This window comes from Haliotis rufescens, unplaced genomic scaffold, assembly GCF_023055435.1.
Source record: "Haliotis rufescens isolate VD_foot unplaced genomic scaffold, xgHalRufe1.0.p SCAF_5, whole genome shotgun sequence".
Classification (NCBI taxonomy): domain Eukaryota; kingdom Metazoa; phylum Mollusca; class Gastropoda; order Lepetellida; family Haliotidae; genus Haliotis; species Haliotis rufescens.
In genome coordinates, this window is record NW_025964223.1 from 9,038,710 (window position 1) to 9,056,172 (window position 17,463).

The 17,463-nt window shown below is 40.0% G+C and overlaps 1 protein-coding gene across 1 annotated transcript in view; it reads left to right on the forward strand.

Annotated features, from left to right (window-relative positions):
* The window catches only part of LOC124119982, a 38,585-nt gene extending 28,482 nt beyond the window's left edge, over nucleotides 1-10,103 (forward strand). The window contains exons 3-16 of the mRNA XM_048383812.1: nucleotides 1,305-1,424; nucleotides 1,982-2,151; nucleotides 2,395-2,566; nucleotides 2,920-3,078; nucleotides 3,368-3,484; nucleotides 3,722-3,882; nucleotides 4,055-4,144; nucleotides 4,477-4,546; nucleotides 5,744-5,902; nucleotides 6,017-6,064; nucleotides 6,320-6,386; nucleotides 6,741-6,811; nucleotides 7,025-7,115; nucleotides 9,774-10,103. Of these exons, the coding sequence (XP_048239769.1) occupies nucleotides 1,305-1,424; nucleotides 1,982-2,151; nucleotides 2,395-2,566; nucleotides 2,920-3,078; nucleotides 3,368-3,484; nucleotides 3,722-3,882; nucleotides 4,055-4,144; nucleotides 4,477-4,546; nucleotides 5,744-5,902; nucleotides 6,017-6,064; nucleotides 6,320-6,386; nucleotides 6,741-6,811; nucleotides 7,025-7,115; nucleotides 9,774-9,978 (1,700 nt within the window). The 3' untranslated portion in view covers nucleotides 9,979-10,103. The remainder of the gene's footprint in view (nucleotides 1-1,304; nucleotides 1,425-1,981; nucleotides 2,152-2,394; nucleotides 2,567-2,919; nucleotides 3,079-3,367; nucleotides 3,485-3,721; nucleotides 3,883-4,054; nucleotides 4,145-4,476; nucleotides 4,547-5,743; nucleotides 5,903-6,016; nucleotides 6,065-6,319; nucleotides 6,387-6,740; nucleotides 6,812-7,024; nucleotides 7,116-9,773) is intronic.
* Nucleotides 10,104-17,463: the final 7,360 nt, after the last annotated feature.

Here is a 17,463-nt window from a genome sequence, read left to right on the forward strand (position 1 = left end):
GTGGTACTTTGAGGTGTTACAGCAGTGATCGTCGTGGTACTTTGAGGTGTTATAGCAGTGGTCGTAGTGGTACTTTGAGGTGTTACAGCAGTGGTCGTAGTGGTACTTTGAGGTGTTAAAGTTGTTGTCGTAGTGGTACTTTGAGGTGTTACACTAGTGGTCGTCTTGGTACTTTGAGGTGTTAAAGTAGTGGTCGTAGTGGTACTTTGAGGTGTTAAAGTTGTTGTCGTAGTGGTACTTTGAGGTGTTACACTAGTGGTCGTCTTGGTACTTTGAGGTGTTAAAGTAGTGGTCGTAGTGGTACTTTGAGGTGTTAAAGTTGTTGTCGTAGTGGTACTTTGAGGTGTGACACTAGTGGTCGTCTTGGTACTTTGAGGTGTTAAAGCAGTGGTCGTAGTGGTACTTTGAGGTGTTATAGTCTTCCTCGTAGTGGTACTTTGAGGTGTTACAGTAGTGGTCGTAGTGGTACTTTGAGGTGTTACAGTTGTTGTCGTTGGGGTACTTTGAGATGTTACAGTCTTCCTCGTAGTGTTACTTTGAGGTTTTACAGTAGTGGTCGTAATGCCACTTTGAGGTGTTACAGTGATGGTTGTAGTGGTACTTTGAGGTGTTACAGTTGTGGTCGTAGTGGTACTTTAAGGTGTTACAGTCTTCCTCGTCGTGGTACTTTGAGTTGTTACAGTGGTGGTCGTAGTGGTACTTTGAGGTGTTACAGTGGTGGGTGTAGTGGTACTTTGAGGTGTTACAGTAGTGGTCGTAGTGTTACTTTGAGGTGATAAAGTAGCGATCGTAGTAACACTGAGAGATCTTCCAAAAGTGTTCCTTATGGATATGATAACACATGACCTTGGTATTGCTGTAGCAGCTGGATAATGTTAAGCCCCTATATTTGTATGTGCTTCACGTTCGACTCACTTTGTGAAACTAATTTGAAATGAAGTTTGTATTTGCATACTGTAATTTCTCATAATGACTATGATGTGTCCCAACTTGTTACGTGAATTTGCTTTTGACGACCACTTTTCCTTCGTAGGAAAACAATCTTCAATCTGTACACATATGTTTTTGTAAAATATATGTATGATAATGATAATTTGTGTGCATAATGTCATGGTTATTACAGTTTAACTCTTATTAGTCATTTTCATAATGTCATTTTTATATACATCGCTCTGTTATAACCCATGACGTCATTCTTTCAGTATACAGGAATCTTGATGAGATACTAACTCTGATTAACTATTCACATGCCTATGAACTTCAATCCAACTAATTATAATACGAGTGCATGTTGTGTCTTTCAGGAGCTTTACCAGGTGAAGACTGCAGTAACAGCATGTGTGTGGAGAACGCCGAATGTAAATCCAGCACATGTCGGTGTAAACACGGGTTCATGATAGATGGATCTTCCTGTACGATAAAAGGTAATACTAATGATTACGTTAGTGGGAAGACTAAATATAAATTGATAATTATATTTATCATCTATCTATGCTGAGTCAGTTACAAAAGAAATGTTTAGGCCGAGACATTAAAACTGCACCCATTGTGTTGCAAAGCGCACATATTTCTTAAACGTTTTGCTTTGCTTTTAAGCAGCTGAATCACTGCACTTGTGTCCAGCGGACCCCATTCAAAATAAATTAGTTTCAATGAAATCAGTAAATGGTTTATCGGTCACTTGATTTTGTCTCCTTTGTTTACAGACCTCCGTCGCATGGCAGGCGTACTGCTGTGACGGTGTCAGGCTATAAATATTTACTCTTTTAAATATAAATTGCGTTAACTGGGGGTGCTACCGGTTGGGCAGGACATGCGTCCCCTGTTCGCAAACACCAGGTGTTGTCACTGATTTTCAGTGGTTCATTCATAATAATTGTCACAGATATTTTGCCCTTTATTCTCTCGCTTTGCCGTTTTATATTACCGAAAAATTCCAATAATGCTGTATTACTATTGAACAACAATATATATTGTACAGAGAAAAGACGAGTGAAGAATCTAGTCGTTTCTGGTCAGACATCGTCATCAATTCTTGTAGCATTTGATGGACCCCTGGATTACAACACGTTCAGGATTGATTACAACTCTTCAGATCCTCCAAAGTGCGTTGTCCTCCGAAGTTATTCATCACAGGAAGTTTGTAGTGAGGTATGAGCTTTGACTGAAAATGTTGTTACATGACGAATACATACAGGAGGCCAGTGAAATGTTTGATATAAACACAGCCTTTTGGTATTGCATTATTAGACACTGGCGCAGGTATATATCTTAATATTAAATATTATAACAATCAGTATTTTAAGCGAATCAGAGTTTATGCAATATTTAATCAACCATTACTTATGTGGGCAGTGTGAAATAGGAAAATATATCTATATGTCTTGTTCACAGTGTCAACAAGTTAATGTCGTCGAGCCATCTACAGACTGGCACATAGAATACAATGTGACAGGGTTGAAGCCCTTCACCACATATGAATTCAAGGTGGTAATGGAAAAGTGCAACAATGGGAGTCTTGAAAGCAGTCGCCCAGCAAATAAATCAGCGCGAACTACTTCAGCAGGTATACGACATGCCAGCAATACTAAGTTATAATATTAGATATTATTAGTTGCTGGTCTAAATGTAATCGACAACAGTTTCGCTCATTTTGTAATGCACGTGTACTCATGTTTTCATTCAGTAATCAAAGTTATTTGGTATGTTTGCGATTATTCCTGTAATTTCAATTCGAAAATTATTTGTGATGATATTAACTTTACACAATTTACATAACCAAATTACTTGAGGCATCTGTGAGCTAAATATCATAAACACGTTTATACACATTTTATTTAACTGTAGGCGATCGTAACAGCTTCAGGGTTTAGTATATAGATTAATTTTATTTGTATAATTTTTCAATTCTGTTTTAAGTTCCCAACGCTGTAGGAAACTTGACTACATGTGCAGATAAGGGATGTCTCGTGTGTGCAAAGTGGAAACCTCCCCAACCACACCCAGGGCCTGTCACATACAGGGTAGAAATATTTGATGAAGTCAACAGTATCGTTGCAAAAGCATCCAATATCAGCGGTATGCCATTTTATTTTCACACTGCCATGGTAAATAATATTATAGATGTAAACTAACATACAATCCCTTGAGATTTTACAAAATTGAATTAATCCTTAGTGATACAAATCACATATCTTGAGGCAAATACGTTGTGTTGAACGTCAGTAAATAAAACTGAACTTGTAAAGTAGCTCTCTAATTTCATTAGTTTTAAACAACAGTGCAATTATGTAAGTGTGCTTGCATATGATTGCTTTCAATGAACCACTTGTGCAAGGTGTATATTTCATCCACATGTATGTTGCAGCGACATCAATATGTTACAAGAAAGAAGATGTAAAGTATTTTTTGAAGTACACTCTTGGGGTAAAACCATTTACCACAGCTGGCGAAGGAAATCAGAACAGTCTGACAAGCATGGAAAGTAATGTGTTAACATTGAAATTTATTTTCCTATTATATGTCAATTAATTTTAAAATGTGTATTTCACGTTAGTTTCTTTAGTCAAAATACCCAGTCTCCGAATTATTTGCAAATGTTTAACATGTAAGATACTTCTCGTAAAGATACAGTTTTCCAAACTGCTATTCTTAATCATTGTTCATGTGGTCCCTGATCATGATCGTAAAGTCTTTTATTAATAACAATATCTGATTTCAGTTCATTTCCTTGAATTCAAGATCGTCACAGCAGACGGTGACTGCCGGAAATCTGGGCATCAATCCAACAACGTTGGAAACTACAGGCAGATGACAATAGTATGGTCAAAGCCACAGATTGGCACACCGATAACCAGCTATATACTTGTCACTAACGGGAAAGTGAGTACATTCATTGTTGATTTATTTACAGAGCAGGATGCCTTGTAGATATCACCCTACTTTGAAATGAGCAACTAAATGAAAACAATTACTTTTGAAATTGAGTATTTTTATCCAATATGTACTCTCAATTACTTCCTGCTTGTGTTTTTACTTCAAAACCCTATTTCAGAAGCGCAATATCACATCAGAGGCAAATGGCGCGGGATCAGGCTACAATGTCCTGATTGTTTTAACTCCAGGTTCGAGGTATACTTTCAAGGTGAGGACCTTATTAGAGCACCCAGTCGTACACATCGATGAACCTATTTCACAGCTGATGTTTAAAACATAAGTTGTCTATTTCGTTTGTCTTTACGGAAGACTGACTTATCATCAATAAATCAATGAAAACATGACACTGCCATGATGAGAAGTATAACACGAACTGATTACTTCCCCTTTTCGTTGTTTTTCAAGCTCAAAGGAAAACACAAATTAAATCGTTAGTATATGTTTGCTGTGAATGAATACCTTTGATACAATCTTTTAAATGACACTTTGTACTGCAGGATAATACAAACGCCTGTTCACATACACTTGTGTCATATGCAGATTCAAGTAAATCACAATGGTACTCTCTACAATGTGTCCGCAAATTCGTCGTGCCTTGCACCTATCGGAGGTATGTTGTTCATTTGTTGTTCTCCAGATTATGGTCACCCCTCGTGGTTACCCTACATGTGTGGGACCTGGCTGAGTGTGTGGGTGGTTGCCATGGCATCAACTACTGCTTTGTCTTGTTCACATGTACTGTACTTGATGTACCACAAAGTGTACAGAACCTGATAACAGACGACATGTCAATATTAGTACATTTACAAATGCCACAACTAGGTATTATCATTGAGAGTAACTCATTATAAAATCAGGTGTTAATTGTTAATGTGTTAATGTGTGAGTGGCGGTCGCTATCGGTAGGGCAGGACATGATTACGTTTTTTGCGAACACCTGGTGACATCGCTGATTTTCACCTTGATTTGGTCTTTCACAAACAATGTTCGGCGGACAGTTGAGACTAGTTATTCTCTGACGTTGACGTTGTTTATTCAGAAGATAAACCTACTGTGTTTTGATTTTTCATCTCTAGCGGGTATCATGAAAGCATTATTCAAACTGTCTTCCCTAGCGAAAAATTACACATTACTATTATGAGGTCATAAAATGTTCTACAGACAGGACACTCAAGAATTGTGACGTGAAAGACATGCCGCAACACAAAAAACTGAGCTCTGTTTATGAAGTAACTTCAGTACAGGGTAGGGTTTTCGAAAGGAGTCCTTCTGAACATTTATGTTCGCGGTTATGCGATCATGAGCAAAATCTAACGTAAAATCAATACCATAAGTAGATCAATGAAGCTGCAAGGTGGTAAAATGTCACGGAAGAATTACATAATTATACCTACACCATACCTTGATGTAAAACCCTTTTCATAATCATTAATTTCGCTTTTAAGCGAGAAAAAACATTTCCATAATAATATAAATCTCTTAAATCAGACACCATTGTATGATTCTGACCATATAATATGCATGTGTTTATGAATGACTATCGACACGTGCCAGAAAGTGATCGCGAAAAGAAGAGCTTATCTTGTCCCACTGGTGGTTCCCGCCACTAACAAAAGCAAAGGCGAACCAAGTCTTGAATAAACCTTTAGAAACTTAAGCGTTACCGGGGTCGTGAATGCTGTAAACCCTGATCAAACAACTTTTGAGCAAGTCCTCTGCCTCTCTTATAACACATGTAACATGTAACACATGTAATGATACACTGAATGTGCAACGCTTTGATGCTCTTGTATTCTTTATATTGCAGTTCCTCCAGAATGGCCGTATGGCCTGCAACCATCCTTTGAGGTCACTGAAAATTTCATCAAAATAAAACGCATTGATTTTTTTAATAACAGTAAGAATGGTGCCATAACAAAAGGTCGCTTGTACATATCAACCAAAACAGAAACGTTGGAAGTACCAGGTACGTAATACATGTACAACAACAGTATTCTTGTGTTAACTTTTTGTGTTTTAAGACGTTGCTATGAAGTAAGATAACCAATAATTAATGGTATGACTCAATCGAACATTTCAGATCGTCAATCTGGGGATGTGAGGGCAACGAAAATCGAGTGTTGTAATGGTAAACATTTTCTCTCCACTGTATCATATTTCAGACATATTTTCCTTTGCGTTTGACATGTAAACGTTCCCGATGTCCCTATCATCCAACACAATCCTCCAAATACTTAATAGCTTAATAGTTATGCCATCTGCAAATAATATTACTTTGTAAAAAATTACATGGAATGTTGTTGAATACAATGACTGTGTTATTATCTAAAATATTACCTAGTTTCCTTGGTGCCAGTTTTCACTCACCCAAACCTTGTTTCAGGCGGGTTCATCAAAGACTGTACGGCTGGCTATTGTAAGAGAAGGCTGGCACCCGACACAGAATACTAGTACGTGAATCATTTGTGAAAAGAAAGCATAATACTCTGAACTCTGCAATGAAACACCACGCTAATTAACTCCATTACCATCTAATTTCAGTGATAAAAAATGATAAATTCAAACAACACATTTTTCATTGTTCAATTACATCGCCGGTCCGTCATTGAGCAAGCGGTTTCAGTAACTTTGAAGAACAGTAATTAGTCTTTGTCGGGAAAGTGCATGAGGTAAAGGAAAAATTTGAAATGAAATTCCTGCAAATGAAAAGCAATGACTACTTCTACATACTTACACCACGGTAATGTTTGCTGAAGAAAGTTATAGACGACCTTTTAACATACATTGGTGCCGTTTGTTTACAGCTACCTTGCTGTTGCGTGCACGAAGACAGGCTGTAACAAGAGTCCAGTATTTCAATTCCGAACATCCAAAGGTAAACGGTAGACGGATTAGACTGTAGATACTGCGCTATTTCAAATGAATATAAAGAATCACAAATACTACTACTGACACAAACAGTGTACTCATGAACGACTATGTGGAGTTTGGGTGTTAAAGAGAAGAGAAAAAAAAGATTGTAAAGGATGCGTCCAATAGTTTACTTCGTATATTTGTACATGTTCATGTTCTTATTGTGTTATGACAGACAATACCAACGCCATCGTAGCCGGAATGTTGGTGACATCCATTATTGTTGTTGCCACCATCATCGCTGCTGGCCTGCTTTGGCGCTCCAAGTATGAACTTTGTCTTCTACTGAACTGAAAAAACCTCATGCAGATACCACTCTTGATAGTCACAATACACGAGGTGGTCTGCAAGAAATTATATATGATTTCTACCATGTTGCATTAAGTTCAACAAAATATGTATTAGTATTATTAAATCGTTAGTAACAACCTCAATAATTTTTCAAATTTCTTTTTCAATAATATGCTGCCTTTTTCTTAGCCGTTGTGATGTGCTTCTCAAAATGCGCACAAAATGCGCTTCTCCTTCATATGCTCTTTTAAATAGTGAGTAAGTTTATATATGACATTAATATGAGGGATTATACACCTCGTTAAAAGTGTCGCACCACCAAATTTGAAGTGTAATTGCGAGTTCCTTTTCAATGTAGAGATTTGCAAATGGTACACTATAAGTTGTCAACTGATCTCAAGGGGTATATGGTGTGGCGTACCTTGTGTGTGGGCCTATGTATACCCAATCCGTCCATCACACTATGTAGGATGCGCTGATGCGAGCCGTATGCACACCTGAGGGGTCTCTGTAGAGAAGTGTGATGACAGAACGTTCATTGGTCTTTACTGCCATTAATTGTGAATGAATGTTCTACCAATTTGAAAGTCTGTCTGGAAAGATTGTAATTGAAATACGTACGATCCAAGAAAATCAAAGATGGCAAATTATTTGCATGCACTACACTAGCATGTCATGTCGGGATATTGGCACCATGTTGAACATTAATATACTGTAATCATTCAACACATTCACAAACAGACATTGACTGGACATGTGACCGACGTGCCAAGAAGACCAGTGCAAGGGAGAACATGGCCGATGTTCGCCAGGCAAAACGGCTGCCAACTTCAACTTGCACTGTTCTTCGCCATGACTGGCCTACCCACAACAGAGTGTCCCTTAGCATTACCGGGCGTCGATTGAATGCAGCAGGATTAAGGGCTGGAAGGGCCGGAAGACCAATAGCAAATGCACTCCTCTCACGCCAACACGCGAGGGGCCGTTAAGAATGTGGCTCGAGCACACTGGAACTTGAGGTCATGGAGGAGGAGGAGTCATTGGTCTGACGGTGGTTATTGCACCACACTGATGGTACGACTCGTGCCTGGAGGCAAAGGGGAACATGTTATCATCAGCGCAACATCCAGGAAACAGTGGCATGTGGTTGTGGCTCAGTGATAGTATGGGGATGTTGCTCCTTTGATTGTAAACTTGATCTGAACAGGTCCCCGTTCCACAAAGCGATCTTGGCACTACAACTGCCGTAAGCCTATGTTAAGGTATGGGAGTTACGATCATCTTTGCACTACGATCGCTTTGTGGAACAGGGCCCAGTCCAGGGGACATTAAATGCACAAAGGTACTAAGATACCATATTGGCTTTATTGTGCCACATTTTGATAACCACGTACTAGCCACACGCCCTGTCTTCACGGACGACAATGTCAGACCTTATCGAGCACGAGCTGTGATGACCATCTCCAGAAATAACGCCATTGAGACCATTGATGGATCAGATGGGACGCAGGGTAAGCACAAGGGCCCGTCCAGTGACAGAACCTCCCTGAAATTACCTGTATGGGGTGGCTCCACCAGGTATTCAGGGAGTGAGTGAGTGAGTGAGTTTGATATTACGCTCTTTTAACAATTTTTCAGCAAAATCACGGCAGGGGACACCGGAAATGGGAATCATACATTGTACCCATGTCGGGAATCGAACCCGGGTCTTCGGCGTGACGAGCAAACGCTATAACCACGAGGCTATCCGACCGCGACCAACAGATATTGACTTACACTGTTGATAATTTAACTGTGACATGGGTACAACGTTACGAAGACACGTACCTGTTGATCGTCCCATTTCTGACAGTTACTATACTGAAACTGTGTCTGTATATCCCCAGTTACAACACTTGTAGTATAGAAAAATGCTTCTTTTCTTTGCGTATGCACACATATTTCTCTTATTCATAAAATAAACTTCTTATTTGACATCACCTAACAATTTTGTTTGCTTTTCTTTCGCTTTCCAGCTTCTCCTTACTCATTTCTGTTGTGATTATACAAACACTTGGTGGTGCGATACTTTTGACGAGGTGTATATTATTCACAGTGAAGAGTACACCTTTTTAATATAACATCAAGGACCATTTTGGCATCATCTGCTCATTCGAATGGGAACGTAGGTAGCACTGTGCAACTGTACTCTGCAACGTCTGCTCTTCTCCCGACAGACACAACTATTTTCACAAAACAGCGTTGGACAGACACACAACGCATGCATCTTAAAACTGTGTTATTGACATTTTTACTTAAAATAGAGTATACGTACTTTTGCTTTTATACTGTAGTGGTGCAAGCAGCGTGGCATCAAAGTGAGTTAGTGAGTATGGTATGGTGAGCATACGGTACGGTAGCCTAGTGGTTAAAGCGTTCGCTCGTCACGCCGAAGACCTGGGTTCGATGACCGACAGGGATACATTATGTGAAGCCCATTTCTGGTGTCCCCTGTCGTGATATTGCTTAAATATTGCTAAATACATCATAAAACCATACTCACCCACTCACTCACTTTATATTGACAGTAACACATTGAAAACACTTTATTGTCTAATTGCTCTTTATTCCATTGACAATTATCTCTTCCGCAGAAACCGGAACACCCACAACCACCACAGACACGTACCGGATGGCAGGGATCGGTACGCTGTTCGCTACAGAAGGGATGACATTAACCCACAGAACGGTTATGACTCGATACACCCGTATTACCTCTCCCCTGCTGTAGACAGACAGGACAGAGACGTCCCCGAAGAGGATTATGAAGAATTGCATGTATATGAGGAAGTAAAGTAATATACTATCGATGCATTCCAACTGGCCATGTCCCACTGTCAATACATCTATGACAAGTCACACAGCGCTGATATCGATTACCTCAACACAAGAGACCCGTGAAGATTCCGGGGTAGAATAGGTCTTAAGCGACCCATGCTTGCCGTAAAAGGTGACTATGCTTGTCGTAATAGGCGACTAACGGAATCAGGTGGTCAGGTTCGCTGACTTGGTTGATGCATGTCATCGATCCCAATTGCGTGGATCGATGCTCATGATATTTATCACTGGATTGTCTGGTCCAGACTCGATTATTTACAGACCGCCGTCATATAGCTGGAATATTGCTGAGTGTGGCGTTAAACAACAAACCAACCAACCAACCAATACATCTGTGACAAGTCACACTGTGCTGATATCGATTACCTCAACACAAGAGTACCGAGAAACTTTCCAGGACGGGTTGTCGCCCTTGAATTAAATGTTAACCACAAACCTCACATATTAAGTTGGATATAATATGATATGCACTCAAAGTGAAGATATAAGATGGTTTCAGTTTAAGATTATTTACTACATTCTTACAACTAACAAATATTTATATTATATATATATTGGATATGTTGACTCTCCTTTGTGTACTTTCTGTCCAAATCAACCGGAAACTAAAATCCGTATTTTATATGATTGTAAACATGTAAGAAAGATTTGGGAGAAATATACCTTTGGAAAAAAACCATTGATTTAAACAGGGAAAATCTTTTGTTTGGATTTCAAGGCGAACACAACACCAATTAAATATTGTACTTTTAATAACAAAACAAGTAATATACAGACAATGTAGGAAAAGATTAATGCCACATTTTGAACACATACAACATGAGAAAATTATATAATCACAATGCTACAAAGGTAATGTCATTTACACACGTTTTTAGTGTCTGGCCTTTCTTCCACACTTTGTATGAATCCCAGTCTGTAAAACACATTGATACAGTATTTTATATGTATGTATGTAAGAATCTATAAGTATGAAAAGCTGTACACTTCTTGAATACCATATCCAACAATTTTATTGACATGACATGTATATATATGCTGTACCTCCTGAGAAGAATAAAGAAGGAAGGAGAAAACAAATAAATGCATACAAAATGTAATATGCATGAAGAGAATTTCGGAAAATTCAATTTCACAGTAGTTTTGCAACATCGCTGTAAAAAAAAAAAAACAGGACGTGTTATATATCAGTGTACATATATATTTTTATGGAAACGTGCTAAAATGTGTGGGTAGACTGCAGTATTTGGGTCCCAACTTCGGAACGAACGTTTTTACGTGTTTACGGAAGTTGTCGAATGAAAAACGTTCCACGCATGCGCACTTCGTTATTTACGGTCGAAGCGAGAGGAAAATAGGCCGCCATTTTTTGTACCCCACCGAACGCTGTGGAATGTTTTAGGTGAAAAAGGGGGGTAAAGGGGGGTGAAACCCCCCTTTTTTACAAATTCTAAGAGAAAAGACGGGGGGTAAAGGAGGGTTACACCCCCCTTTTTTCAAAATTTAAAGTAAAAACGGGCGTAAATCGGTTCGGATTTGCTCAAATAAATTGCACTACGGTAAGTTCATTCATGAATGCATATTATGAATATTCATAGAATGTTCCATTACTCACTCAATCAAAGAGATCCGCTGACGCGTCGAAAGCATTGGATTCTTCCTCTTCGTCAAAAAGTTCTGCCGAACCATCCAATTGATTAACATTTTCTTTTTCTCCGATATCGGATGGCCGCACTGGACTATAAACACGGCTGATGAACTTAAGAAACTGAATAAAAGGATCAACTGAACAACTTAAATATTTTTTTCTGATAATGTACTCAACAAAATAACTATCATACAGTCCTTTATTCGTTCCGTACCTGGGGGCGGTCAGGTAGCCTAGTGGTTAAAGCGTTCGCTCGTCACGCCGAAGACCCGGGTTCGATTCCCGACATGGGTACAATGTGTGAAGCCCATTTCTGGTGTCCCCCCGCCGTGATATTGCTGGAATATTGCTAAAAGCGGCCTAAAATCAAACTCACTCACTCACTCGTTCCGTACCTAGGCAAAGATGCCTTCACCGCTCTCCAATTTGACTCTATTTTATTTGTACATGCCCCTGTTTCTGAATTTACAAATTCTACACTGTGGTTAACTTTTTTATGTATGTACCCCATCCCCTCCAAAGATTCCAAACAGTCATAAGCTTTCCAACAGTCCGAATGAATGATTGATCCCGGTTTAATAAATCTTTTAATAATTGGGATCAATGTTTCGCAATTTCTTTTCTCAACAGCAGTGATGAACATCTTGCTAGAATTCTTTTCAATCCCACCAAACACCCAAACACCATCCACTCTCCTCCCCCTGTGAAACTTTCTTTTCCCAAATTTAGATTCATCAATCTCTACTTCTACCCCAGGTCCCCCAATAGCCTCATTCTCTCCTTCCAAAATTTCCAAACAAACCTCTCTGCAAAAATTATACCAATCAACCAAAGTGTGATCAGAACCAAGTTTCAACTGAACTTTAACAAAATCTTCTCTAGACCTGTAAACCCAATAAAATGTAATTTTCAAAATGTCAGGAATGGACAAATTAGAATTATAAAACCAGGAAGAACGCTTCACAGAAATCTTGTGATGACACCTCTTATTACTACACCTCCACACATACCCCTCACTCCTACTGCTGCCCCTCCTCCTGCTTATCACACCATTCTCACACAGCAAGGCCCTCCAAACTGTCCTATGACGCCTACATCCTCTAACCAGTCCAAAAGTCTCCCCTTATCCCTGCACAATTCATACAAATCATCATACACAATCCTACTGTCAGACATTCTTGAAAAGTAATTGAGCAAAGTGACAAAAATAGAAGACTTACCAGCCGTGCAATGTACTACGAGCGTAGTGACGTTCGTAGTAACGAGTCCATATAAGGAATGTCACATGATCAGACACGTGATGTCTTACGTCATTTATGTCCCGCCCACAAACAACACGAAGTCGACACCACGAGAATACGGCTTTACTTTCTATCGTAAAACTCTCGTCCCACTTAGGGGCGGAGTTTTAGACCATACTTTTCACGTCCTGCTCATTTTTGGGGTCCTTTTTGCACAAAAATGCTTCCTAACGGATTTCGGCGCGCTAGCGCGTGCGCGCTTATATATAAGCGAAGCTGCCGAAGGCAGCGGTTTCCTTACGGAAACCCACGAAGTGGGGACCCAAATACTGCAGTTGACCTAAATGTGTTGATATGTTGGCAAATCTTAACTAAGTTTAGAGTGATGTATGTTTATGTGTTTCCCCCGGTTTTGAATAAGTCCACAGTTACCTACATTGTATGCTTGCTGTATGAGGTAAATATATACATCTGGTGGCCAGCCTCGGTATCCTGGTTGATGAGTATTATCGTACCCCGACGACGTAAGTCGTCTTGTCCAGGTTTTAAGAATTACTTAGTTTTATTGTACATAAACTGTAAGAAAGACTTGCTGAACTATTGCTGCTTTGTATGTCTATAACTACCTTTCTATTTAGTTCACATTATACACGTATGTCTAGAGAGCATGTATTTAAAGTGGAAATAAAAACATCGCTTTTACTGCGTTCTTGTTCAGTTTAGCTGACTCTTAAATAATACTGTTGCACTGTTTTCATGATGTTATTTATCTCTGATGTTATTTACATACAGATCCGAAGCCAATATGTTCATTGATGAAAGAATGCATAAAAGACAAACACAAGGCGGTTCGTAGGCAGTACACGGTGTCGGAGTGGAGCATGATATCTCAGTGGGCTAGCAATGTAAAACCGGCATTACTCGGGGCTAGTACCAGCAGTCACCCATACACGTGCATGCATGTCGCTCTATAAGTGAGTCACCTCACCTTAATGAGAGATGAAACCATGCCTGTTTCCACAGAGAACACTTATATACACTTGGAAAGTGGACTTGACCAATTAATTACAAACGTTATCAAAACGTTACTAGGCTGTGAACATTGTAAACTTAAGGCCTAAAACACAACTATGATCACCGTATCAAAACCAGCACCATCGAATAACCATTTCTTGTTTCATTTTAAGTCACCATGAAACATCGGTGCATACTTTCTTTTGCCCGGCATTGTATGTTGCCACGAAAATACAAAGAACACAAACACAAAGAAAAAATCCAACTCTAAAAATATATCATATGGAAAGGTAATTATAACCTAAAGGATACTTGATTTCCGCAAAAGGAAAGTGGCCTCCATTGTGCCACACGGAACTCGTTGAATTTGCGGCTAAACCTGCAAAACTTCAGAAAATAGACGAAGCAGATTATATTTCGAGACAGAATCACTTTTCAATATGATGGTGTAAACTCGGCGCTACTTTAACTCCATATAGTTTCTATAGTCACGGTGACTTTTATTGAATGTAAACATGTCCTTCTACAATTGTAGGTTATACCTATGCGACCAAGGTGCCTGGACATGGGTTACACGTTGCAACTATCCGTGGTCATACGGGCTCCATTCTGAGAAAGCCATGCTGTGCTGGACTTTCTCTGTGAATAATTTGGTCAGTAGATATAGGGTTGTATTTTGCTAGTTCGAATTTTCCAAGTAGTGGAGAAAGGCAGTTGTAGTGTCAGCTGAGGTCGTCTGGAAGTCTGATCTCTGTATCACATATAGAGATACATATTCAATAGCTCGAAGCTTCAGGTTTTCAGATACACTGTCTTCGTTTGACCATTATTTAGCACAATAGTCAGTGCAAGGATTATGTGTTATGGACCTCTGTCGTGCAATTACATTTTGTAGAGGTTTATAACGATCTGCGTATCACTACCAAAGGATCATTGAGAAACTAAAATCAAGACTCTATTTTGAAATGTACCACCTCCTATAACGATGATTTAGTCTTTTGATGTTTCAGATCCAGTTCAGAGGTGCAAAATCCAATTTTAATGAGTTGTGATGCACCACTTCCTATAATGAGTTACTCTCGAATGTTTCAGATCCAGTTCAGAAGCGCCACTTGAGGAGTTGGTCTTGAATGTTTCAGCTCCAGTTGTGACACCACTTCATATGGGTCTGTAAAGGTTCCGCTCCAGTTGAGACGAGCCACTTCGTATAATGATTTGCTCTCTATGTTTCAGTTCCTGTTGTGACGCGCCGCTTCATATAATGAGTTGCTCTCTAATAAGGACAGAATTGTTATACATCCATGGGGGGCGGTCGGGTAGCCTAGTGGTTAAAGCGTTCGCTCGTCACGCCGAAGACCCGGGTTCGATTCCCGACATGGGTACAATGTTTGAAGCCCATATCTGGTGTCCCCCGCCGTGATACTGCTGGAATATTGCTAAAAGCGGCGTAAAGCCATACTCACTCACTCACTATACATCCATGGGCTTATAGCCTTTTTATTTTAGGGGGGTATTCTCTACAACTTGGTGTCTTGGGTACACTTGCTTCAAGTAGCCACGACACCAGCACTCGGGGTCCTGTTACACGCAAACAACCAAGCCACCGAGTCCGACCACCCAATCCAAGTAAGTCGCCTCTTACAACAAGCACAGGTTACTTGAGGTAACGCCTACTTCGGACTCCCCATAGGATGACATCAATATTTAACGCTATTGAAACATTTGTGTTTGTTATTCAACGCCGCACTCACCAATATACCAGCTAAATGACCACAGATCTGTAAATAATCGAGTCTTGATTAGACAATCCAGTGGTTGACATCACGAGCATCGATCCACGGAATTGAGATCGATGACATGCATCCAGTAAGTCAGCGAGCCTGACCACCCTATCCCGTTAGTCGCCTCTTACGACAAGCATAGTCGCCTGACTAAAGCATGGGTTGCTGAAGACCAGTACCAAAATTAAATTAATGGATCACTGGAACAGAGATAAACATGCCATTGTAAAAGTTCAAATATACTACTACTCTGTTGTAGATGCCAAGCAAGAACCTTTAGTATTTCCTGTCATCTAACATAGTCTTGGTACAGAATGTATGCTAAATCACGCTGCATGCATATATGTTAGGTACATGTATATCAACATGTGAGAAATGAATTGTATCAATATAGCTTCTTTTTCCTCTGCATTGTCTGACTCTGGAAAGTAAAATGTCACTTTGGAAATGAAATAGGACGCTTGTGTGTACTGACGTAAATCGTCAAAATAATATAAACCTATTGTACTGTATTACCCATATGGGCAGGCTCGCTGACTTGGTTGGTGCATGTCATCGTATCCAAATTGCGTGGACCGATGCTCATGACGTCAATCACTGGATTCATAGTTACAGTATGCATGGAATCTTGTCTTTAACATGTTATAAAATATATGTTTGTTTACATACCGACTGACTACCACTATTCAAGTACAATGAATATATTTTGGAAAAGGAATTGTTTAAAATGAAAACAAAGACATTTTGCAAAGCAGTTGTCAGCATTGCCACTCAAATAAACTGGGCGGCAAAAAGTCGAGTTCCATGATCGATAAAAAAATAACAAGAGGTTTTGTTGTGAATTGTAATATAATCTAGGGAGGGGTAACAAACGATTGAGCAACCACAGTTTGAATGAATTTGTGCAATCACAAGTAATGTAAGCTTAAGGTAAACAATGGTGGGATAAGAAACTTCATTTTCAAAAGTTGACTGAAATGTCACCAAAAAATTGTCAGACACACTACAAGTTCATTGTCGACACAGTTGCCTTCAATAGCGTGTATGACCTCCAGCTGCCTCAATGCATGCTGTTATACGCCGCCTCATCGATGACGTCAGGCTTCTGATGACATGGACTGGAATCCGTTGCCACTCGTCTCTCAGGGCCTGCTGCAATTCTTGTCTGTTGACGGGAGGCTGATGGCGTGCTCTAATCTGTTTGTCAAGATGGTCCCATAGATGTTCAATAGGATTCATATCGGGTGAGTGGGCAGGCCAGGGCAAAACGACAACGTTCTGCTGGTTTAGAAAGTTCCGAGTCAGTCTTGCAGTATGGGGCCTGGCATTGTGTTGAAACAATGTCCCCTGCTGTTGGTTTTGTAAGAACGGAAGCACAACTGGCTGCAACACTTGATCTCTGTACTGGTTCCCTGTATAATCACCAAATCAGTCTTCTGATCTCCACAAATACCGCCCCACACCATGACACCTCCCGCGCCGAATGGATGGACCTCTCGAATACACGCCGGAGCCAAACGTTCCCCTCTGCGTCGATAAACTCGTTTTCTGCCGTCATTTCGAAACAAGTTAAACCGACTTTCATCAGTAAACAGCACTCGACGCCAATTTCTCATTTGCCAGCGTCGAACCTGCCTCGCCCATAGCAGTCTCACGCGTCGGTGTTGAGCAGTCAGTACCATTCCTCGGAAAGGACGATACGCTCGGATTCCAGCAGCACGAAGTCGTCGTAGTACTGCACGTTAGCTAATGGGATGTCCCA